The sequence below is a fragment of the Mustelus asterias genome, chromosome 3, assembly GCF_964213995.1.
Source record: "Mustelus asterias chromosome 3, sMusAst1.hap1.1, whole genome shotgun sequence".
NCBI classification, from domain to species: domain Eukaryota; kingdom Metazoa; phylum Chordata; class Chondrichthyes; order Carcharhiniformes; family Triakidae; genus Mustelus; species Mustelus asterias.
In genome coordinates this window covers 47,683,797-47,709,439 of record NC_135803.1, presented here as the reverse complement: position 1 = coordinate 47,709,439, position 25,643 = coordinate 47,683,797, and the positions used below count along the sequence as shown (strand labels likewise).

At 43.7% G+C, this 25,643-nt stretch overlaps 1 protein-coding gene across 4 annotated transcripts in view; it reads left to right on the top strand.

The window, feature by feature from the left end:
• Positions 1-25,643, top strand: part of LOC144490830 (ephexin-1-like) — an 82,521-nt gene that overhangs the window by 39,264 nt on the left and 17,614 nt on the right. For 3 of the 4 annotated variants that reach the window (XM_078208548.1, XM_078208536.1, XM_078208529.1), the window contains 8 exons: positions 848-942; positions 9,017-9,297; positions 13,280-13,440; positions 14,317-14,469; positions 18,236-18,365; positions 19,458-19,532; positions 22,460-22,549; positions 23,016-23,179. In XM_078208548.1, coding sequence (XP_078064674.1) covers positions 848-942; positions 9,017-9,297; positions 13,280-13,440; positions 14,317-14,469; positions 18,236-18,365; positions 19,458-19,532; positions 22,460-22,549; positions 23,016-23,179 — 1,149 coding nt within the window. The remainder of the gene's footprint in view (positions 1-847; positions 943-9,016; positions 9,298-13,279; positions 13,441-14,316; positions 14,470-18,235; positions 18,366-19,457; positions 19,533-22,459; positions 22,550-23,015; positions 23,180-25,643) is intronic. The other variant, XM_078208542.1, reaches the window with a different exon arrangement.

The following is a 25,643-nucleotide window of genomic DNA, read 5'->3' as shown; positions in this document are numbered from 1 at the left end:
ACATTTGAGGGAGAGATTATTGTTGTTGATTCTATGGTAGCTTGGACATTTCATTTCTGTTCCAATGCTACAATGTTGGTTGCAAACAGAAAATAATTGATCCAAGCTACACATGGTGACACAGTCGTTAGCACTGCTGCCTCACAGCGCCGGGGACCTGGTTTTGATTCCCGGCTTGAATCACTGTCTGTGTGGAGTTTGCACATTTTCCCTCGGTTTCCTCCGGGTTCTCCAGTTTCCTCCCACAGTCCAAAGATGTGTGGGTTAGGTGGATTGGCCATGCTAAATTCTCCCTCCCGAACAGGCGCCTGAGTGTGGCGACTAGGGGATTTTCACAGTAACTTCATTGCAGTGTTAATGTAAGCCTACTTGTGACTAATAAATAAACTTTTTAACATGTAAACGCCCAATATATAGAAAATATCAGATGGATGAGTGTAAATTATACACATGAATGCAGGTCCAAATTCATTTGGTTCATGCATACTTTCAGAAAAAGTGAGAAATACCACACAAATCTAATTCATCCCTCAGCATGGTATTTACTTTTTGCCTCTGTTTGTGGGCATTAACCAGTTGGGGGAGGTCTATGCATAATTGAAAAATACATTGATAACAAGCATGAGGGTGATATTAGGAGTGCCATAAAGTCAGTGGAAGAGAATGAAGGACACTAAGTACTAGAGGGGAAAATAAATAGAAAACAAATCTACACGTACAAGCTGGTGATGGGTAAATAATATTTGTTCAATGTAGGGAAGTGAAAGACTTCATAAGTATATTATTTTTATTCCAATGAAAACTATGCTATGTAACTCATTGATTATCTCTTTCTGTACCATTTTAGATTTCTTCTAGCAAGCTCACAGCAAAATGGTAATTCTCCAGCAAATGCTTCCATAACCAGATTTAAGAATGTGTGGCATTTCATTGAAAACATAGGTACTTTCCTATGAATGATCAATGTCTTTGAAAATTTCAAACCATTGCATTTCTAATATGATTTAAAGAGAGTACTTTGTCATTAGTATCCTCTCTAAAATGTAAAGGTTCAAAATTATGATGAACCTGAACATCCCATTTGTTGTTTTTTTTTTGTCTCGTTGCTGTTGATTTTATAATGTGCATGTTTGTGAAACAGTGGGTGCTGGCTTGGGGGAGTTACTGAGCCTGACAACATGTGGGAGGTGAATTAACATTAGTACATAGCTATTAATCCAAGGTGCTTCAGAAATTTGTTTTTGCATGCCACTTCATCCTTTTTTTACATTACTTGGCTTGGTAACTGCATCAAGGCAACATCATAGGCAAAATATTATTTCCATAAATATATCTAGACACGAGGCAGAAAGAAGAGCCACAAAAATGCTAAAATCAGTGGTAATTTTTGATCGTCAAATGTGATCACAAAAAAGCAGATTATTTGATCATTACCTAATTTATGTTTATGGAATCTTGCTGCACAGAAAATGGTAGCTGCATTTCCAAAAGTGACTACATGTCAAAAGCACTTCAATGGGTGCTGAGTATTTTGGGATGACCTGAGATTGGGAAAGATGCTATTTAAATGCCAAGTCTTTTCTTTGTTTTGATAAGCTGGCTGTATCTCCCAGCTCAACTGTTAAACCTGCAGTTTAAGTGCTGTTGCTCTGGTGCAGAATACACAATCTGTTTTGCATGTGGTTTTTTGCTACTCTAGATAAGGAAGGGAAGGATTACTTTTTATATATAGTGGGCCAGATTTTACAGTTGTAGCAATGGCAAAGCTATCAGCATTCGCTCGCATTACTCTGTGAAACTGACAGCAACCTCTCTCGTCTGCTCCTGCACAACTAAATGCTGAAATCTGGAAATTACTGTCAGTGATACCCTGCTCCTCCACAGGTTGTGCTTCACAGGTGCAGCACAGAAATCAGTGACTTGACATAAACTTCAATATTTTATGTACTATTCTTGCTGCAGAATCCTTGTTGAATGAGCGTAACTGCGTTTTAATGGCATACAACGTCATAATTACACCTGAACAACTTTTCTGGGCTTGAAAAACTAATTATATAAGTTTGGAGTGTAATTCCCTCCATTCTGTGATAAAAATTCCATGGGCGTATAAAGTAATATTTAAAAAGCATTCTATGATATTTCCACTTATGTCTTAATCTTATATATCCCAAAGCTATTTCTAAAATCATTTTAAAAAGTGAATATTAATCAGTGCTGTTCACTTCTTGGATTGCTGTCTGTGAGAATTCTTCAATCTGAGGTTTCTTAGGCTGATTGTTGACTTCACTGTTCATGGATGTCAGAGATCTTCTATAGCTGGTGCCAGATTTAAATTGACGTCATGACTGGGCAACTTGCTAGATCTTTGTGATCAACACTTTGAAAGTCAACCTGAGCACTGTCCCTTCACCATTGACTGCAACATGCTGGCAATTGGGCAGTGCAGTATGACAAGCAACAGAGAGGAATCGGGGACAATAGTAACAAAGGAAGTTACCTCTTGGTCTCTGGTGTTTGCTGGAATACAAAGGGTGGAATTTCACGAGAATGATTCTAAGGGGGCAATTTTACCATCGCGTTGCGCCCATTTCTGGGCGTGATGCAGTGATAAAGTCGGGATTAAAGCGTGATTGGCATGGTTTTTGGGGCCACCGCCATTTTACAAGCGCCAGATTTCCAGCGCAATCAGCCTCTTGCCAGAAATGAGGGTAAACTCATTTAAATTTATTGGAATGTTGTTTTACATCTGCTTAGCAAGCCCGGCGCTCAATCGTTCGGGCTCGCACCACCCCCCCCCCCCCCCCCCCCCACCCCTCCCTTTATGACCTCGCCTGGAAAGGTTCACACTGGCGAGGAATAGTCATGTTCACCATGAACGGGGAGCAGTCAACTTGGTCTTGTTGGCGGAACCATTGAGGCCACCCAGGGAGGCTGAGGGCAAGGGGGCTTCCCCTTTGGGCAGTGCCAGACTGGCAGGGCCACCCTGGCACCTGGACAATGCCAGTTTGGCACCTGGACAATGCCCAGTAGGCACCTGGGCATTGCCTGTTGGGGTGGGGCTAATGGAGGGATGGGGCCAGTGGGGGCAGGGCCACTGAGGGAGGGACTAATATGGGAGAGGGGGCCCACTGCCACTCTGCAGGGATCGGTGGGGGGAGGGAGGGAGAGGAGGCCCACAGCCACTCTGCAATGGTCAGTGGAGGGGGAGGAAGGGAGATGGGGCCCGCTGCCACTCTGCAACGCTCGGTGGGGGAAGGGCAGCGGGTCTGTGATCGGTGGGGGAGGGGGATCCGAGATCGGTCTGGGAGGTGGGAGTGTCAGCGGGGGCTATACCTTGAGCCGTGGGCCCCTGTGATTGTGTGGGGGATGGGGGTAGCTGTTTCAGGCCATCTGCATTGGCAGGGGCCTAACAGCTCTCTCTTTTCTGTCAGACCACTGCTCCTGCTAATGCACATGTGCAGCATCAGAGGCCTGCACATGCGCACTACCTCCCTCTGCAGGGTTTTGGGCACATTAAGCCCCGCCTACAGGCTTCTGCAGCGAGCAATAGACTTACTCAAAGTTTTGCAGGCAGAGTGCATATAGGGGGGTGCTGAAAACACGCCCAGAAGATGGATCTGAAACTCTCCCAGTTTAAAGTCCGCCCAGCACTTAGGGGGTGATTTTATCATTTTTTTCGAAGTGTCCAGGTAATGTGAAAACAGGAGAGTTCCTGATCCATTTTTCAGTGAGTTTTCTCGTCGAATCTTATGCACTCAGTCTTTGAAAATAAGGGCTTGACCATTTCTAGTTGCTAGAGGGGCAGGGCCTAATTCACCAGAGAGCCTGCAGCTCCGATCGGAGCGACAAACTGCGCATGGGCAGAAAAAGCTAAAAATAAAGTAGCTCTCCTGACAGAACAGTCCCGGGCCAGATATAGCCTCTCCCGCCACCCACAGAGATCAGAACCCCCCCCACCCCCCCAACATTACTCACCCCATTACCCCACCCCCTGTGACTCACCCAACTGCCTGCAGTTGGTCTGACCTAACAAGGGAGAGCTTCATAAAAAAACCCAATGATGGACAGACAGGCAGGCAGTGCAGGAAGAAATGGCCTCCGGGAAGACAGCTCCCCGTTTTTCTGATGCTGATCTGGCCAGGATTCTGGAGGCGGTGGAGGCAAGGTGGGACACCCTCTTCCCCTGAGCGGGATGCTTTCCTAGGGTGAGGAATGGAAACGCAACCTAGGAGGCAGTGGCAGCATGAGTGAGTGCTAGGGTGCTGGCCAGGAGAACTGGGAAACAGTGCTGAAAGAAACTGAATGACCTCATCCAGACAGCAAGGGTGAGTGTTTAACCTTATCTGGCATCTTCCCCCTAAATCACCCCCAAATCCACCTCCCCCACCCCAGCACGGTACATGCTACCAGCCTGTCCCTGACCCCCAAACACCTCACTCCCCCCCCCCCGCCCCGCCCCCCCCCAAGAGTATCACAACCCTTGCCCTCTGAGGGCCACCCCCTGATCCCTGAAGGACTCGTGCCATCAGATTTTACATGACTCCTTCTGTCCCCACAAGAGAAGGATGTCCATAATCACCGGGAGAGGGCAAAGACAGATTCGGGTCCTCACCTGCTTTGAGGAAAAGGCACTGAAGCTTGCGGGAGAGGAGGGGATGCAGACCATTAGTGACAGCATGGTCAAGCTGGAGCATAGAAGTGAGCATCTGCCAATCCTCCACTCATTGGAGATATCGAAAATAAGTTGCATGCAGCCCAGATTCCTCTCCCTCCCTGCACTTAACCTTGTGTCCTGTGTTGCAGAAAGGGACCTCCAAATGCCTGAGCCATCTGCATTGCGCCCCGCCCTGCCATTCCCCCCGATCCTGCCCCTGACAATTCGGAGGACTCCTTGGAGGAGGCCAATGAATGGATCTCCGAGGCCGGCACCAGTTTTGCATCAGCTCCCACCTCACTGTTCACCATCCCAGGGGACTCTCACATTGTTGGATCAAGTTAGTGGCGAGGCACCTGGGTCACTCTTTGGTGTGCACGACACATCTGCCAATGTACATTGGGTGGAGGAGGGAATGTCCGAGGCCTGTGGCATGCAGGGGCCTGCCGGAGATGAGGACTCGGCTGACCCCAGGCTACATGCTGGGCCTCTGTGATCACTTCTCCCTCAGCTGCTTGAGATGCAGCAACAGAGCCAGGGAATGCAGGAGGGTCTGACAGCAACACTGGACTGACTGCGAGGTTGTTAGGAGGAGTCCCAAAGCTCCAGGCAGGCCAGATATTGCCTGTCTTGCGTGATTCCCAAGCAAACAATGCAATGGTGGCGTCTGAGGTGAAAAGCCTGGGGCAGGAAAACCTCACCATGAGTGGCAGGGTCCAAGCGATGGCCGAGTCCTAACAGGGCACCGCAGAGTCCTAGAGGGCCATGGCTGAGTCACAGCAGGCCACAGCTGAGGGCTTCAACAGGTAGCCCCTGACTCAGAGGGCCATCGCAGAGGGCTCGGCCACCATGGCAAGAATGCAGGTGGTCCTCCAGGACTGGCAGGGCAGCGGGGTGAAGAGGGTGTCATGGATATGTCCCAGACACCTGCAGAGGATGATCACCAAGGGCAGCTGGCCACTTCCACCTCTGAGACACTGAGATATAGTGGTAGGCCACGTAAAGTTAAGATGTTGTAGCAGCACTAAGATGGCTTGGGTGAAGAGCAACCCTAGTTAGATAGAATATTTAGGCACTTTAAAGTCTACATTCACATGTTTTTATATTGTCACTTATTTTGAAGGCACTTTTATTGGCATCAATAAGTATTATTTCACCTCACACCTGTGACTAATTTGTCTCTGATTAGCCTCTAACAGGAATGTACTTACCCTGATGGTCACCGGAGGGACCCTGCACATTGATGTCAGGGGGGAGGCCCCTCAGCACACTGTTACTGTGAAAATCAAGGCGCTCAAATAATTCACTGGCTACAGCATCTGCCATCATATCCCCAGAACACAAGAGAGATTCCCTACCGCCGCACCCCCCCCCCCTCCCCCACACCCCACCCGCCCCAAAGCCCTGCTGATAGGAAAAGTTTAGCTGGTACACTGAGCCTGTTTCCAATGTTGCAATTGAGCATTATTATCCCCAACATCCCCCACAACTATCAGAGGTATGTAAGCTCTTGGAAAAGTCAAACATAGATACAAGAATGAGGGCAGTGCAGTTGATGTTGTCTACATGGACTTTAGCAAGGCCTTTGACAAGGTACCACATGGTAGGTTGTTGCATAAAGTTAAATCTCACGGGATCCAGGGTGAGGTATCTAAATGGATACAAAATTGGCTTCGTGACAGAACCAGAGGGTGGTTGTAGAGAGTTGTTTTTCAAACTGGAGGCCTGTGACCAGTGGTGTGCCTCAGGGATCAGTGCTGGGCTCTCTGTTATTTGTCATTTATATTAATGATTTGGATGAGAATATAGGGGGCATGGTTAGTAAGTTTGCAGATGACACCAAGATTGGTGGCATGGTGGACAGTGAGGACGGTTATCTCCAATTGCAGCGGGATCTTGATCAATTGGGCCAGTGGGCTGACGAATGGCAAATGGACTTTAATTTAGACAAATGCAACGTAATGCATTTTGGTAGATTGAACCAGGGCAGGACTTACTCGGTTAATGGTAGGGTGTTGGGGAGAGTTACAGAACAAAGAGATCTAGGGGTACATGTTCATAGCTCCTTGAAAGTGGAGTCACAGGTGGACAGAGTGGTGAAGAAGGCATTCGGCATGCTTGGTTTCATCGGTCAGAACTTTGAATAAAGAAGTTGGAACGTCTTGTTGATGTTGTACAAGACATTGGTAAGGCCACACTTGGAATATTGTGTGCAATTCTGGTCACCCTATTATAGAAAGGATATTATTAAACTAGAAAGAGTGCAGAAAAGATTTACTAGGATGCTACCGGGATTTGATGGATTGAGTTATAAGGAGAGGCTGAATAGACTGGGATTTTTTTCTCTGGAGCGTAGGAGGCTGAGGGGTGACCTTATAGAAGTCTATAAAATAATGAGGGGTATAGATCAGCTAGATAGTCAATATCTTTTCCCAAAGGTAGGGGAGTCTAAAACTAGAGGGCATAGGTTTAAGGTGAGAAGGGAGAGATACAAAAGTGTCCAGAGGGGCAATTTTTTCACAGAGTGATGAGTGTCTGGAACAAGCTGCCAGAGGTAGTAGTAGAGGCGGGTACAATTTTATCTTTTAAAAAGCATTTAGATAGTTACATGGGTACGATGGGTATAGAGGGATATGGGCCAAATGCGGGCAATTGGGATTAGTTTAGGGGTTTTAAAAAAAAAAGGGCGGCATGGACAAGTTGGGCCGAAGGGCCTGTTTCCATGCTGTAAACCTCTCTGACTCTGTGACTCTATAAGAATAGCGAGGTCAGTTCATAGGGATTAAAAATCTGGGAAATTATTTTCTGATCTCTGGTGATCAAAATATGTACCAAGAAACCAGTGAGACCATGAGACATAACACCCAATACCCCATCTACCTTTTGTATTTTGTGGTTTCAGCCAGAGATAATAAATGGTTCTGCTCACCAAACTAATAACTAGTTACATATTAAGGTTCTTTATATTAGAAATGATGCTGTCCGGGAGAGAATTCCTCAGCTCTTCTTAAACCAAGTCTGAGTTTCCTGTGCAGCTTTTGCATTGAAAGTAATGGTTTCAATGTCTTGAGAACAAATCCACTGCAGCAAAATAACAATAACCATAATGCCATTAACTTACTGAAATGACACAAGATGCATCACTGGATCAAAGAATATCAAATAAAATTTGACACGCAAAACAATTTCAGGGGAAATGGCCAAAATATTGATCAAAGATTTAGGTTTTAAGGAAAGATTTAAAGGACAAATGTGACTTTTGAGAGGTTTGGGAAGGGAATTCATGCCATGCACTTTGTTTTGTTGTTTTAACATACAACTAACTATGCCGTACAACAATTTATACTTCCGACCATTGTCGTTTAATTCTGTCACAACAGCTTAGATTTTCACTTTCCTTCCCAACTAAGAAACCGAAAAATAAAGTTTGAAACTGATAGATTTTAATGTAAGTTCAAATGAGTACATTTTCACTCCCGGCCCAAGAACAGTGTGGGGACATTTCCCAGATCTGCAAACCTGAACCTGATGAAAGTGTTCCAGAAGCTGGGATTTTTATTCCCGGGTGGCAGGATTCTCTGGGAGCTGGACCGGATAACCCCAGAATGAGTAAAGAAGCTGTCAGGTGTGGAGACGAGTTGGCTGGAAGGTCTGAGAATTTTTGGCTTCTCTTTAATTTTGGAAGCTACTTGCTTGGCCTTTCCTTTCTCCTTTGTTGAATAGTTCAGTGAATCTGTGTCATACTCAGCTGAAAGAGTGGATGACCTGCTTCCCAGTGTTTGCTAATGAGTCAATGAAGTTGAGTGCTGGAAATCACAAATAACTGATCTCAGTGACTGTTTGATTTCTCTCCCTTGTGGGAACTATCTGACTAGCCATTGATTCCATTCTTATGCTGTCATAGGTTAATGGATAATTGTTCAATCATATGAAGGTCAGAAGTTTGACACCACATTATGTCCACTACATCATTCTAGATAGGTTTTTAATGTTTAAAAGTAGTCTTCACTGTGCTTTTTGTGGAATTATTTTGCTGTAAGAAAATACAATCTTTGGAAACCATCAGATTTGTATGGCAAGGATATGCTACTAATGAATGCTTCTCTGTGTTTTATGTTGGACTATGGAGCAGGATGTTGATTGTACCACAGGCTAGCTTTATTCCTACTGAAACGTTCATTATAATCATTAGTAGATAAAGCAAAAGGAATCACAGGCTAATAATGTAGGTCTAACAATTCTCCTGCTGTTTCTCCTGATCTGATAAACAGTCATGAACCCCAAGTCACATCACATGCAGTGCTTGCATGGCTTAGCTAATCTGATTCATCAGCTGAAATGTACTAACTTGTATGATTCTAGAACTTCTGTACCAGGAATATCGGGAAAAGAGCACATTTCAAGAAATCGAGACAAGACGGTTGCAGGATTGCACTGAAAAGAACACAGCTGAGTTCACAAATGAAGCCAAGCCTCAGGAAGTAAAGACTGACGCCAACACACCCACTCAAGTGATATCACAGCCAGTCAAACTCAGTCCAAGGACAAATAACCTGGGCATTAAATTATGGCAGAACTTAGAAAAAGTGCAAAACAGCACAGTGTTGAGTACTCTCAGTCGTAAGGAAATTAAACTCCAGGAGGTAAGGCAGGAATAAAGGCAAGGCCTATGTGTAGTTTTACATTCCAATGCATCATTCATTCAAAAAGCATTTGATTGTTCAAAACGGCCATCACTCATTCTACAAACTGTTTCCATCAGTTAGTCACCACTTTTAGTCACACAAAATTGCATGAGTCAATGAATAAAATTAGCCATTTAAAATGTTTCTTTTGGCAATTCAACATTAGGTTTCAGTGAACACACTGAGTCTCATAAATCAAAGAGACTACATTGGAATATGGTGACTGGAGGGTGAGGCTATTGTTATATCTGAGATGATAAAGAGCAAAGTACAGTACAGCACAGGAACGGGCTCTTTGGCCCACCAAGCCTGCGCCGATCACGTTTACCTATCTAAACCAATCGCTTATATCCCTCTATTCCTCATTTGTTCATATGCCTATCAAGATAAGTCTTAAATGTGACTAACATAACTGCCTCAACCACCTCACTTGGCAGCACATTCCAGGTCCCCACCACCCTCTGTGTAAAAAAAAAACTTCCCCCGCACATCTCCACTGAAGCTTTGCCCTCTTATCTTGAACTTGTGCCTCTTTGTAATTGTCATTTCTGCCCTGGGAAAACAGCTTCCATCTGCTCACCCTATCTATACCTCTCATCATTTTATAAACTTCTACCAGGTTGACCCTCAGCCTCCACCTTTCCAGGGAGAACAATCCCAGTTTGTTCAATCTCGCCTCATAGCTAATACCCTCCATACCAGGCAACATCCTGGTAAACCTGTTCTGCACTCTCTCCAAAGCCTCCACGTCCTTCTGGTAGAGTGGTGACCAGAATTGGACACAGTATTCCAAATGTGGTCCAACCAACGATTTATACAACTGTAACATAATTTGCCAACTTTTATACTCTATGCCCCATCCGATGAAGGCAAGCATGCCATATGCTTTCTTCATCACCTTTTCCACCTGTGACGTCACTTTTAAGTATCTGTGGACCTGTACTCCCAGATTTCTGTGTGTCTATGCTCCTAATTGTTCTGCCATTTATTTCATAGCTCCCACCTGAATTAGATCTACCAAAATGCATCACCTCGCATTTGTCCAGATTAAATTCCATCTGCCATTTCTCCATCCAATTTTCCAGTCTATCTATATCCTGCTGTATTCTCTGACAATCTTCATCACTATCCGCAACTCTGCCAATCTTAGTTTCATCCGCAAACTTGCTAATCAGACCAGCTACATTTTCTTCCAAGTCATTTATATATATATATATATATATATATATATTACAAACAGCAGAGGTCCCAGCACTGATCCCTGTGGAACACCACTAGTTACAGACTTCCATTCAGAAAAACACCACTTCCACCGCTACCCTCTGTCTTCTATGGTCAAGCCAGTTCTGAATCCATCTAGCTAGTTCACCCCTGATCCCGTGGGATTTAATCTGAACTGGTTCAAAGATCTAAACTGGAGATCTAAACTGATTAAATTCAGGGACTGGAGTGAACTTGTAATTCAATATGATTCAATTTTGGTCAGAAAAATATCAAGGCAACTTACCTAAATGGAATGACACTTCAGAGTGCTTTGGTACAGAGGGATCTGGGTGTCCTCTTGCATGAAACACATAAAACTAGTGTGCAGGTACAGCAGGTAATAAGGAAGGCAAATTGAATTTTGCTATTTATTGCTAAAGGAATAGGATATAAAAGTAGGGGAGTGTTGCAACCATACAAGGCACGAATGAGACCATACCTAGAGTACTGTACATACATACTCGAGGAAGGATGTAGTTGCATTGGAGTTGCAGTTCAGAGGAGGTTCTCCAGATTGATTCCAGAGCTGAGGGGTTTATCTTATGAAGTAAGATTGAGCAGTTTGGAAGAATGAGAGGAGACCTAATTGAGGAATATAAGGTGCTTAAAGGGGATTGATTGGGTAGACATAGAGAGGATGTTTCCTCTTGTGGGGAAATCTAGAACAAGAAGTCATAGTTTTAGGATAAGGGATAGCAGATTTAAAACAGAGGTGAGGAGAATCTGTGGAATTCACCACCTCAGAACGCGGTGAATGCTGGGACATTGAGGGGGCGATTTTACCACCTCGTCCCGCAGGCCGATGGGCGGGGCGAGCTGGTAAGATCACAAGAGAGCCGAGAAATGATTTCTCACCTCTCGCGATCTTACTGGCACTGGATATCCAGCGAGATCAGCCTCGCGCAGGCTGATTGTAATATTTAAATTCAATTTAAAATATTACAAGTGAGCCCGGATGCTATTGTGCCTTTAGATCTGGAGAGAAAACCAACGCATTTCTTTGGAGAGAAACACGCCATGTTTTTTTTTTGCCGGAACCAACCCTCTGCCATTTTTTGGTAAGATTTCATCCCTTATATTCTTATCTCCTTATATATCAAGATTGTCTGTAAACAGTGGAAATAGGCTGGGTTTAGTTCAATTCCTATTTTGTTTTGTTATATTCGTGGAATTTGCTATGGGGAATTTTAAGTTTATTTATTTAAGTTGTTTTGAAACCCTAACATAACCAGTCATTCACCACTTTAATACTGGTCTTATTTTAAAAATACAAATAAATTATAATTACTGTTATTAAACTAATTTTTAAATTTATTTAAGTATAGTGCATTCTCACTTCAGTTTGTCAGCTAACTGAGGAGAGAAATTTCTGCAGTTTCCTGTTTGCAATGAAATTACATTCTTTTATGTATGAGTTTGTAATCTTGATATAAATAGGCACTGGTGAAAATTATCCTTCATTGTGAAGGCAGAGAAGAATAATCAAAGAATATCGTTCTGTGAAGGTCTTGTCACTCGGTAGGTAGCAGAGAAGAATAATCAAAGAATATTGTTCTGTGAAGGTCTTGTCACTCGGTAGGTAGCACCCCTGCCTCCGACACAGCTCTGGATTTCAATCCCATTCTAGGACATGGAAGGAGTGTTCGTGACACGGTTCAAACGGATTGATAATCAGCTTTCTAACCCTTCCAACATTTTCCCACTGTTGACCAAAGGGGAAAAATGTTTATGCGAAGATACCAAGCCAGTATAGCTCTATAGAGATTTGATTACACTGTCCATTTAAAGGGATTTGTAAAGATTTGACACTTAGTGATGCAGTAAAAAAAATGTAAAATATGTGACAATAATTGAAAGTGGTTTCCTCAAAGGAATGAAATATAAAGTAAGACATGTGTTACATGCCTGTCAACTGTTCACTTTTTACGTAAGTAGTCAATATTTACAGTTGGTATGGACGTGTTCACCTTTGCTGGGGAAATTCAAGAGAAATTTAAACTTTCCATCCTGTACTGAGGTCACCAGATAAATCAACATAAACTCGGGTGTAATGGTTCCACTTCTCTCCCAGTTCATCCCCGCCTTTACCAAGAGCTCTGGATCATTCCTCAGCAGATTGAACTCTTGTTGTTATTATTGTGAGATTGGAAGTTCCCAGCCATAGAGTGCAGTGTATTAGAATCTCCAAACAAAGCTGCAACATTTGGGAGGCGTTAGGAGTGGCAGTGAAGGCAAATTAGGAGAAGATAAGAGTATTTTCACTCACTGAAGGGAGGGGGAAAGACGGGGGTGCTTTTTGAGATCGGGACAGCAGCAGAGAAGAAAATATTTCTTTGTAAACTGAAGGCAGAAGAAAATTACTTCTGTGGAATCTTACTGCTTACAATGTTCCACTATATAAATGATAGAATTTAGTGTACTCTCCGCTCTGACCATTATTGTTCAATAAGATGAATGTTCTTATCCATTACACTACTGAGACTCTACAGGATCCAGACAAACATTAAATGTGGCATCTCATAGTGTTTGCTCAGTGAAAAAATTTAAAAATACATTAATGTGTGCAAGATCTAAGAGTTAAAAGGAAAGTAACATTAAAAATTGATCTTGTATATTAATCCCACATGTCTTAAGGATATAAAGATATGAATTTTATCACTCAACAATTTTTCATCAGGCAATGTTTGAACTCGTCACCTCTGAGGCTTCTTACAACAAGAGTCTGGAGATCCTTGTTTTCCACTTCATGAAATCTGAGCAGCTTAGTGAAGCACTCAGTCCCACAGAGAAACATCATATTTTCTCAAACATCCTTGAGATCAAAGCAGCCAGTGAAAGGTAAGCCAAGGAACATCAAACCTGCTAAATGTACAGCAAGCTACAGATAATTGTAATGTCTTGAAGTGCCATTGATTTCACATTTTGGAAAACTTCCATCATGCTTGGATTGTCTTTTTAAACAGTTGATCCTATTTGACACTTGAGAATTACACCCTGATACTATTTTGAAGAAAAGCAAGGAAATTCTCTCTGTTGTGACCTGATATTAATCCATCAAGCACCGTTACTAAAACAGATGATCTGGCGATGATCAAATTGCTGTTTGTGGGATCTTGCTGTGCATAAATTAGCTGCTGTATTTGCAACATTTCAACATTGATTGCACTTCAAAAACATTTACTTTGGCTGTAGAGCACTTTGGGATGTTCTGAGGTCGTGAAAGGTGCGAAATAAATGCAAATTTTGTGTCACTCCATCTGGCTGCCCAGTGATGTGTTTTCCGTCAACTGAGGCAGCTTGCCATTGGCCGCTGGCAGGATAGTCGAGTCCCGCTGATGTCTATAGCATTTTGCGTGCCTTGTCTATCCCGCTGCTGGGGAACCTGTCGTAGGAGGTCACCTTCAGCGGGACAGAAGATCCCGCCAGAAGGAAGGGCTGGAAAATCCCACCCATAATCTTACTGGTGTACCTCAGTTTCTTTTTGTGCTTTTCATGTAGCGAGTTTGTAGCAGATGCTACTGCCAGAAGAGTTCAACATGAATCTGTCCACAGGCTTCCCCAACCTGCTGTTCTAAAGTATCAAGTGTGAGCATAACCAAAAGGCACCTGTAAAGGTGCAGTTCTCTGCCTATATATCCCTTATCAGTGCACTCTGATGGATCATTTTATTATCAGTTATCAAACTTTACTGAGTACATGACCTTTTACTTTCAGATTCTTTCGGGACCTGGAGCACCGTATAGAAGAAGACATTGTTATTTCCGATGTCTGTGATATTGTGTATGAGCACACTGTCAACCACTTCAATGTCTACATCCCATATGTTACAAACCAGAGCTACCAGGAGGCTGCCTATCGACGAGCAATGTATGCTTCATTGATGTTTCTGAACAGGAGGGTGGAACAATCTTTGTTAGTGTGTGCATGTACGGCTGTGCACGTGTCTGAGTAAATGTGCCACTGAGCTTAATATAGATGCAGTATCTCACTTACATGCATAAATTTTGTTGGTGTTAGTTTTGTGGTGACAGACACTTTTGAGTTTCAAAGAAACATAATTTTTCTAAACACCCAGCAGATCAGGATCTGTGGAGAGAAAAGTGAAGTTACCATTTCAGGTTTTATGAACCTTCAACAGAACTGGTTCTGATAAAAGGATATAAAACCTGAAAGATTAACCTGACCTTTAGAACATAGAACAGTACAGCACAGAACAGGCCCTTCGGCCCACGATGTTGTGCCGAGCTTTATCTGAAACCAAGATCAAGCTATCCCACTCCCTATCATCCTGGTGTGCTCCATGTGCCTATCCAATAACTGCTTAAATGTTCCTAAAGTGTCTGACTCCACTATCACTGCAGGTAGTCCATTCCACACCCCAACCACTCTCTGCGTAAAGATACATCCTACATGGATGTTAGCTATGGCTCAGTTGGTAGCACTCCTGCCTCTAAGTAACAAAGTTCTGGGTTCAGGTCCCACTCCAGGACTTGAGCATAGAAATCAAGGCTGACACTCCAATGTAGTATGGGGAAACCATTAGAAGTGCTGTCTTTTCAATGAGATATTAAATTGAAGCCTCATCTGCCCTCTTCGTTGGGTATAGAAGATCCCATGGCACTATTTCAAAGAACAGTAGGGATGGTACCTCTGGTGTCTTGGCTGATATTTACCCTTCAATCCACATCACAAACAAAAATTAGTTGGTCAGGTCATTATCACATTTGTGGGAGTTTGTTATGTGCAAATTGACAACTGCATTTCCTACATTATAAGAACGATTCCATTACAAAAGTACTTCATTAACTATGAAGCACATTGAAATGGCCAGTAATTGTGAAAAGTACTATATAGCTACAAGTCTTTCTGTTATTTTTACAACCTGACCTGCTGAGTGTTTCTAGCATTTACCGTTTTTTAATTCAAATTTCCAACATCCACAGTGTTTTGCTTCTGATTTTCTTGAATTGCTTGAACTGACATTTCCCATTCCTGTTGCAAACGATGGCATATCTGACAAGTCAAGAATGATGCTTAACATTGGGAGAATATTGCTGATGATGGAGAGTTGTCTGGAATTGGCACTTTGACATTTCCATTTCCCATCAAAGGTTTCAAACCATTTTTTATTCATTCATGCATGTTAATGTCATTGACAACCCCAGCATTTATTGTCAAATGCTAATTGTTCCTGAGAAGGTGTTAGTGAGCTGCCTTCTTGAACTCCTTCACGCCATGTGGTGTAAGTATTCCCGCAGGGTTTCTGAATAGGATGCTTCAGGATTTTGACCCAGTCCAGATGAAGGAACGGTAATACATTGTCAAGTCAGGATGGTGTGTGATTTGGAGGGAACTTGCAAGCAATGGTGTTCCCATATGCTGGCTGCCCATGTCCTTCTAGAGGCCCTGGGTTTGGGAAGTGCTATCAAAGAAGTTTTGGCAAGTTGCTGCAGTGCATCCTGTAGATTACACACACTGCATCCATGATACATCTTTGGTGGAGAGAGTGATTGTTTGAGATAGCGGACGTGGGTGGCTTTGTCATGGGTGGTGGTGTGCTTCACCGAATCTATTGACACTGCACATATCCAGGTTTTGGAAAGTTAGGAGGTGAATCACCTGCCACTGAATTCCCACTCTGACCTGCTTTTGTAGTCACAGGCTGGAATTTTCCAGCCATTCACACCCTACCACCGCTGCAAGCAAGGACGGAGAATTTGGCGCTCAGCCAAATCTCTGTTCACTGCAGCAGGACCAGAGAATCCTGCTGGCATGAGATGCTGCAAAATTTCAGCCACAATATTTAAGTGGCTGGTTCTATTCAGTTTCTGGTCAATGGATACCTCCAAGGTGTGAATAGTGGATGATTCAGTCATAGTAATACCATTGAATGTTACGGGGGAGGTGGTTAGACTCTGTCTTGTTGGAGATGGTTATTGCTTGGCATGATTGTTACTTGTCACTTGAAGACTCAAGCCTGTATATTGTCCAGGTTTTGCTGCATGCAAAATTTTGAGAAATTTTGAATGGAACAGAACACTGTGCAATTATTAATGAACAGCTTTACTTCTGATCTTATGAAGGAAAGAAAGTGAATTAATAAGAAGCTGAATAGATGTGGTTGGGCCCAGGACATTACACTGCGGAACAACTGCAACAATGCCCTGAGGCTGAAACGATTGACCTCCAACAACTATCTTCCTTTTTAGCTAAGCATGACTCCAACTCTCCACTGGAGAGTTTACCCATTGATTCCCATTCACTTCAGTTTTGCTCGGGTTCCTTAAAGCTACATTCAATCAAATGCTGCCTTGATGTCAAGAACAGTCATGCCTACCACATCTCTGGAATTCAGTTATTTTGTCCATATTTGAACATAGGTTGTAATGGGTAGGAGTGGGGTGGTCCTGGCGGAACCTAAGCTAAGTATAAGTGAGCAGGTTATTGATGAGTAGGTGTCATTGAATAGGACAGTTGATAACACCTTCCATTGCTTTGCTGATGATTGACAGTAGACTGATGGATCTATAATTGGGCAAAGTGGATTTGTCCTGCTCTTTGAGAGCAGGACATATCTGTGTAATTTCTCATTTTGTTTGTTAGATACTGTAATGACTTAATTGAGACCGATGAGGTTGGCCTCTTGGAGTATGAGCTCCCTGATTTAGGTAATGATTGCCTATCAGGAAGTTTCACCTGTATATAAATATGGGAGTGTCAGGTCCATTGGCACTTCAGATTCTGACTTTGTACCTAAAGCACTCTAGGAGCGGAATCGAGTTTGTAAATAACGGGAATCTGGAGAAGGGACACTGGCCTCTATGTAGTTATTTCAGATACCAATGTTGTAGCTGCTCTGGGACAGCTTGGCTAGAGGCATGGTTAGTTCTAGAGCACAAGCCTTCAGCACAACAGCCAGGATGTTGTGAAGATCCATATAGCCTTTGTTGTATCCAGAATGTTCAGTGTTTCTTGCCATCAGGTGTAGTGAACTGAACTGGCTGAAGAAGGGTTTTTGTGATGATGGTGAGCTCAGGCAGAGGCCATGATAAATCATCCGCTTGTCACTTGCACTGAAGATCAATGTAAATGCTTCAGCTTCGATTTTTGCACTTACACGCTGCGTTCTGCCATTATTGAGCAGTAAGAAATAATCAAACTCATTCTTTGCTCAATCTGTCCATGGACAATTTAGTTTTGAAAATGTTGTAGGTCATGGAAGTGCCTCTTCTCTTTAAATTGCAAATTGGTTCTTGCAAGTGGTGAGCTCGTCTATCTGAGGTTTTGTCTACAGTACATGACCTGCTCTGGCTCCAGTACCTTCATCAACTCTTAAAACACTGCGATCATTGTTTTTTTTAATGTAAGGATGCTGGTCTGAAGAACTCCAGAATTCTCAGTGATACCTCCTGATTTCTAGCAATTCACACAGGTACAAAAAATATCAGGATGACTGGGGCAATGTCATATTCTGGACAATATTCAGAAATAGTTTTGAGTACATATTAAGGAAAGATCCTGAGATTTTAAGGAATAATGAGAGAAAGAATGTAAATATTATGCTGAATTTCAAATATGAGTTTCTTTAACATTTTGAAGAACTGTTGCCCTAACTTTGAATTCTTCTTCAAAGGGAAAATAACCTCCAGTTCCGTAACGTGATGGCCGAGCTCGAAAAAGATCCCAAGTGTAGAGGACTACCTTTCCCATCTTTTCTTATCCTGCCATTTCAAAGGATAACACGATTAAAACTGCTAGTACAGGTACCAGAGATCATTATGGATATCAGACAGATTACATTTTTCAGGCAAACATTTCAGCGTCTGTTAACATTATGAACATTAGTAATCATTATTTTATACAATGAAGGTGATTGTGTGATGCGGTGGGACATTCCACCAAATTCCTGGACTGACCAAGTCCATCCATGTTTCCATACTAGCCAGTAGAAAGTAGTTCCTTGCTTTAAAGAAAAGACCTATTAAGTGGTACTAAAGTATAAATATTACTCAACAGTTGGTGTAATATTCACTCTGAATTTGGTTAACTTGATCTTTTTTCACAAGGACTCAAATAAATGTAAAATATGAAGATTTTGCAGCTTGGGTTTTTTTTGAGTGCATCACACAAGATGAAAAAAATTCACTGTGCACAAGAACGTGGAAGCTTCAGAACTATACAAAAGTGTTTTTACTTGTTGTGTAATTGAAGTGGTGGCATTGTGGTATTGTCACTGGGCTAGTAATGCAGGGTAATGCTCTGGGCACCTGAGTCCAAATCCCACCATGGCAGATGGTGAAACTTGAATTTAATTTTTAAAAATCTGCAATTAAGAATCTACTGATGATCATGAAACTATTGGCAATTGTTGTAAAAACCCATCTGGTTCACGAATGTTCTTTTAGGGAAGGAAATCTGTCATCCTTACCTTGTCTGGCCTACCTGTGACTCCAGATTCACAGCAGTGTGGTTGACTTTCAAATGCCCTCGGGGATGGGCAATAAATGCAGGGTCAGCTAGGGACACCCACATTCCATGTACAAATAAAAAAGCAGCCCAGAACTTTATTCCCAATTCAGTCCTCAAGGCTGCTGATCACTTTACAATCTCAAATCTTGGTGGAATCAACCTCATCCTTTTATGTCAGATGGAATGCTGTGTCGTGGGCAATCGGCCCCACTGGAAGGGAATGCAAATATGTAGGCTCTCTGTTATTTCATTTCCTCCCAGCTGAGAGCTGATATTTGATGTAGCATAGGATCAAGAAAGGTGCAAGGCTAGCAAACAGATATCTTTTTTGTCCATAATATGAGAGCTAAGTAGCTTATGCCTCTGAATTCAATTTTGTTGGACAGAATATCTTGAAAACAGCAGAAGAAGAGTCAAAGAGGGAAAGCACAGCTGTGAAGGCACATAAAGAACTGGAAAAGGTACAAGAGCAACATTTCCTTTTTCCTTTAGCCTTCCTTTTTCACTCTTTACCAGTCATTTTGGCTTTGGACAAGAGTACAGACATCTGATGGTGGCTTGGTACACAGTGCTCCTGACCAAAGAGGTCAACCTTCACTTTCTCATTTATTGCCTTTTGCATTTTTTTAATGTCTTCCACGCAAGTATTTCTAACTCTTGATTTCTGTATTATGGTATATGCATGTGTGGTATTGCGATACACACTACTAAGCCCTCACAAAGGACTGGGACATTACACATGGGTAGATTTTCAATCAGCCCTCCATCTGTCCATGATATTTTCACTAAAAGAAAAGAGTTTACTTAGCAAATTTAAGACAATGGCCGGCATGTTACGATCGTTCATGCCGGTGGGATTTTCCCATCCCGATACAGTGAACGGAGATTTGGCTGGGCGCCAAATTTTCCAACCTCGCTGCGGCAGGAGCGTGGCATGAACGCCGGTAAGGTTGCACATAGTGACTTTTACAACTTCACGTGGGTGATCAGTCCGTAGAAGCGTAACCCTCTCTGGCTCCTTCTTTGACAGTAATTCTTGTGGAATTCCGCCTTGGGAGTCTGGCTCCTTCTTTGACAATTTCCTTGGAACTCGGCCTCGGGAATCTTCAGTACTTGGCTGGCAAGGAAGACCTTCAGAGCCTCTACTTTTATCCCCAAAGTGACCAATGCCTCACGTCAGATTTGGGCAGATGTTGGAAACAGGAGGAAGTTTTAGTCTGTGTGAATCTCAATCTTCATTCAGAGAGAGAGAGGAGCAGCAACAGCAGCAGCTTTGGTGGGCAGTAAGGAGCAGGTTAAAAAGCCCATTGTCTGACTGGAGAAGTTGGACAATTAGAATCCTGAACATTAATTTGTTGACCCTGTCTGATTTTTCACAGGCAGCTTTAATTACAATTAAATTAAGGGAATCGACTTCCTATCCATGTTTGGACTTGGTGTTGTCAGCTCTTGGGTGGGTGATAGTTGAGGAAGTTGGGAGGAAAGGAGTTGGGGGCACAGAAAATTGCATGCAAACAACCTTCCAAGGGCAATCCATAAATTTAAAAGGCAAACTTTGAATGGAAATGGCCACATAGGAAGATAACACTGATAATGGCTGGAATTCTCTGATGTCTGATGTCCCGCCACCACTGCCAGCAAGCATTTGGCACGCAGCCAAATCTCCATTCGCAGTAGCGGAACCAGAGAATCCCAGCCATGGGCAAGGTTGGGGAATTCCGACCAATATCTTTAATGTGTATTTTAGCATGTGCAGAAGTTGTCTGGGGGTCAGAAATGCCTAGCAATTAATGGCTGCTACATTAAATTGTACAGACAGGTGAAAACATGTCTATTGTCTTAATTTTCTGATCTCCTGCACAAATGGTTCAGATGAACTGAAAATTTACCCTCACAGCACACTGTTGGGATACCTTATTGAGACGCTTATCCCACACAAAAATGGGATTAAGTACACTTAAAGTGGAAACCATTCTGTGCGTTTTCATTCTACACGTAGGGGCGATCTTCCCATTGCGCCCTGTTGGCCGATGGGCAGGGCAAGCCAATAGGATCACAAGAGAGCCAAGAAACCGATTTCCCGCCTCTCGCGATCTTACCGGCACTGGATATCCGGCGTGATCAGCCTCGCACTGAAAAGGACACATGGCTGATTATAATCTATAAATACATTTTAAATTTAATTAGAATGGAATTAGCTAGCCTGAGATGAAATCGTCTGGGTTCACTCGCCTCTGTGGCCTTGCCAAGGAAGGTTTTCTCTGGTGAGGATCATGTATGGTCCCCTACCGACGGGGACCAGATGTGATGGCCTCGCTGGCAGAACCGGTGCGATTGAGGCCCCAAAGGAGGTTGGGGGAATTGGGGGGGTGCTCCTTGGGCAGTGCCAGCCTGACATCCTGGCAGTGCCAGCCTGGCATCCTGGTAGTACCCACTGGGCAGCCTGCCACTGCCAGCCTGGCACCCTGGCAGTGTCCACGGGACACCAAGCAGTGCCAAGGGGGTGAGCCATGAGTGGGACAGGGCTAACTGAGGGAGAAGCGGGGCTAGATGGGAGTGCCATTCGGTAGGACTGCTGCCATTCTGCATTAGCGATCGGTGGGAGGTAGGGGGACAGCTGCTGCGCACTCTGCAACAGTGATTGGTGGGGGAGGCTGGTGGTTTTGGCCAGAAGAGTCCAGGCAGGGGGGGTTGTGATCGGTCCGGTCTGGGTAGGGGGTGATCGCGATCATTCCAGGCGGTGGTGGGGGGGACGCAATTGGCCATGGAGCCCCGCGGATTCCCGCGATAGCGGGGGGAGGTGGGGGTGCTGGTCCATGGAGGCTGGCTATAGCAGCAGTGACAGGTCTCTGTGCTCTCAGAGAGATTTAGGCCCCATCCCGCTCCCCCTGTTGGCGGATTTCAAGTTTTGACAAGTTTTTTTGCCAGAGTCAGATAAGATTTGATTTTTAAGTCACCCATAAAGCAGCGTGAATTTCTCCCATTTTCACACTTGTTCGAGACTTAGTTTGTTTTTGGTAAGGTCACCCCCCTCCCCCCACTAAGTCTATGAAACAGTCACTGATTCATTTTAATTACTTGGAGGTCCAGCCCTTTACTGAGCTTCCAAGAAAAATGCATCTACTGAAACTAAGATGCTGTTAACCTCCATTCTGGTTGTAGTATCCGCCAATTTAAACTCCTCAATTTAATATATGGTTCCTCTATAAAGTAGCCTTACAGAAACATCCTTTTACACACAGTTACAGATTAAATTAATCTTTCAGGGAGATAGAACAAACAAAGAATTAAGTGACACAGGGCATCAGCAGCTTGGTATTGTCCAAATATAATCATGTAAAGATGTACTGATTGTAAGAATCTGTCTAGTAATTTCTTCTTGTTGAAGGTTATCAAAGAATGTAGTGAACGTGTGAAGAAAATGGGTAGAACTGAGCAGCTGATTAACTTTGAGAAGAAACTGGAGTTCAAAGTCAAGGTATGAATGGAAAAATAGATTCTTGTCCATATAAGAATAAATAACTATGTATAAGACAGTGTACATAACCTTCAGAGAACTTTTCAGAACAGAATGTAATGATTGAGATTGAGATAATGAGCTGAGATTTTCCAGCATTTTCTCTTCTTTGGTTTCAGATTCCAGCATCCGCAGTAATTTGTTTGTGTAATGAATGAATTGGAGGAAGAAGATTTTTTTAAAAATAGAATTATATATAAGACAGATTATAAAATTGTTCTTTATGCTGTATGAAAGAAATAATAAAATGTATGTTACTGTATATTTTTTAAGGAATTCCCTCATTGTAACAGCATAGGCTGGTGAGGAACACTCCCTTCCACTTAATCAATATCATTAAGCATTTTCGACCAGTAACCTTGGAGAGATGTACAGACAATCTTCATTTTACTATTACTAAAGAAACCAATACCTGTATTCTCCCCAGGCTGTGCCAATTATCTCCCAGTCTCGCTGGCTGCTGAAAGAAGGTGAACTGGAGCAAATGTCAGGACAGAAAGCAACACGAACCTTTAGGAAGAAGAAACTGTTCAAGCCAGTCTACCTGATTCTGTTCAATGATCTTTTCCTAATAACCAAGAAACATTCCTAGTGAGTCATTGCAAAAAGCATCAAAGCTATTGGTAACGTGGAGCAAACTAAATTCAAGTATTGTGTGGTTTCCTGTAATATAGCTTTTAGGCTTGTACCTGCCATACGAGGTTTATTCCTTGAAGAATTGTAGCTTTTGTCCAGTAGCACTGGTTCATAGTGTGTAAATTTTTAAATCTGATTTTCTGCATTATCAAGAATTTCTAGTTTCTGAAGGGAGATGCATTGGAAAGGTATTGCCACAAAATATATGTGTGAGTGTACAATGATTTGTTTACAAGGTCTATTTTCGGATAGTTTCAAAGGGAGAACCTAGATAGAAAAGCTTTCACTAGGGATTTGGATGTTTGGTGGATTTGAAACTGGCCATTCACCCCTGGGGCATGGATTCAATTTGAGCCTAAATTGATGTCTCTTCTGCCTGTTAGCTACAACAGTCTTATGTCAAATGAATTTTTGATAGTCTCAATTTAATTCCTAGTAGACTTGACCCGACAGCACAAAACAGTCACAAATTCATCACTAACTAACAATCTCATTCAAAGATCAGAGGATGATTGATTTGGGAACTAAATAGATGCAATGCTGATCAGAAGAGAATGTTCTTCTGATGCATTTTCCTGGGACACATTAGAGACAGCTTCACTCTATGGGGGGTGATTCTCCCAAAAAAATTCTAAGTGCTGAATTGGCGGGAAAATTGGTTTAATTCACGATTGTTTTTTCAGTACAACTACAGACCCGAATCTCCCCACTCTGTGCAATGCAGAGGTCACAATCGTGAATCTCATTAAAAGCTCGGGGGGCGGGGCCTATTCACGCCAAAGAGCCTGAAATCGGCGGGATGAGTGGGAACTCGCTCTCTGGAAGATCGCTGAAAAGACCTCCCAGCATCGGGATCACTGCCCTCCAACCCCCATAGACATCACTGGCCTCATCGCTTCCCCCCCCCCCCCCCCAAATACAGTCAATGCTGTCCACATCGCTGCCCCGCTCTCATGCAGATGTCGCTGGACAGCACCCCCCACACACAGACATGGTTGCCCACTCACCCCATGCCCCCACAAATCTTTATAACGCAGGTACCCCATCCCTCCATCCCTTGAACATACTGACCTCACTGCTGCCCTGCAGAGAACTTGCACTGTGCTGCCATACACACCCCCAGCTTGTGATCATTCCCTCTATTGAATGGAAGCCCTAAGTACTGCATCCCCACTGGACACAGCAGCTTATTGATTAGGAGCCCTGAGTATTGCCCCCCGCCCCCCACCTCCCCTGGACACAGCAGATTATTGAGTGGCAACCAATCAACACCTTGAGGGACGCATGACACTCGATTGAAAGCAGCCTTCAAAATTTCTCTCAAGGATTTGTTGCCAACTGGTCCTTGACTAGCCAAAGTCACTGCACCTGCACTCTCCTAATAAGCCAGAGCTGTATATAAGCTACAAGAATGGGCACATGGACACACAGCCAGTCACGCCACGAAGATGTCTTTGAGGAAACCTGCCCCAAAATTCACCAAGGCCAACCAGGACCATCTGCTTGATGCTGAGGAGAAGAGGCACCAGCGGATCTTCCCCAATCAGGGCCCTCACCCAAGGGGTGCATTCGCCACGGCATTGTGGGAGGAGGTGGCAGAAGCGGTGAATGCCAGGAGCCTGACACCTCGGTCTGGCCGGCAGTGCAAAAAGAAACTACGACCTTCTTCGAGCAGCAAGGGTGAGTGAGCATCCAACTTGGAACCCCGCACATGGTTGGCACGGATCTCAAACCTTAGACACCTGAAGGGCTTGCAACAAAGCCCCCTTCCCCCACCCCTTCCCCTCACCCCTCAACAAGCATCCTTTAGTGGTGAACCTTTTACCTGAAACTGCCAGCACAACGTCCAAGACATAGGCACACATTGCACACCACACACTTCAATATATTAATGTTTGCTATCCACCTTATGTTCCCACAGGAGAAAAGCATGCACAACCACCGCAAGAGGCACAAACTGGTGGTGGTGTGCCTGACTTGCAGAGCTGATGAGCTTCAATCAGTGTGCCATGGAGCTGGCAGGGGGTGATGGGTCATCCAGAATGGTGACGGACAGCCAGGTCGGCATTCAGCATGCAAGTGAGCCTCAGTGTAGCCCTCAACCTAGGTTCTCCTCGAAGGAAGTGCGATGCTGCGCAGAATGATTTACCTCCCTCCCCCTAATTTGTGTTTTTTATTGCAGCTCTGGACCCAGACACACCTGGCCCTTTGGGTGTTAGCGTCCCCCCTGCTGCTCTGGAGCAAACTCCCCACAACCCCCTGGAGGACACCTCGGAGGGAGGCTTTGAAGAATCTTCCAAATACAGCACCAGTGAAGCGGCACCGGCATGTACCACACAACCCACCAACACAGAGACTATCACCACAGTGGGTATTTTTAGTGTTGAGGCTTCTGGATCACGAACTGGTGAGCACATCA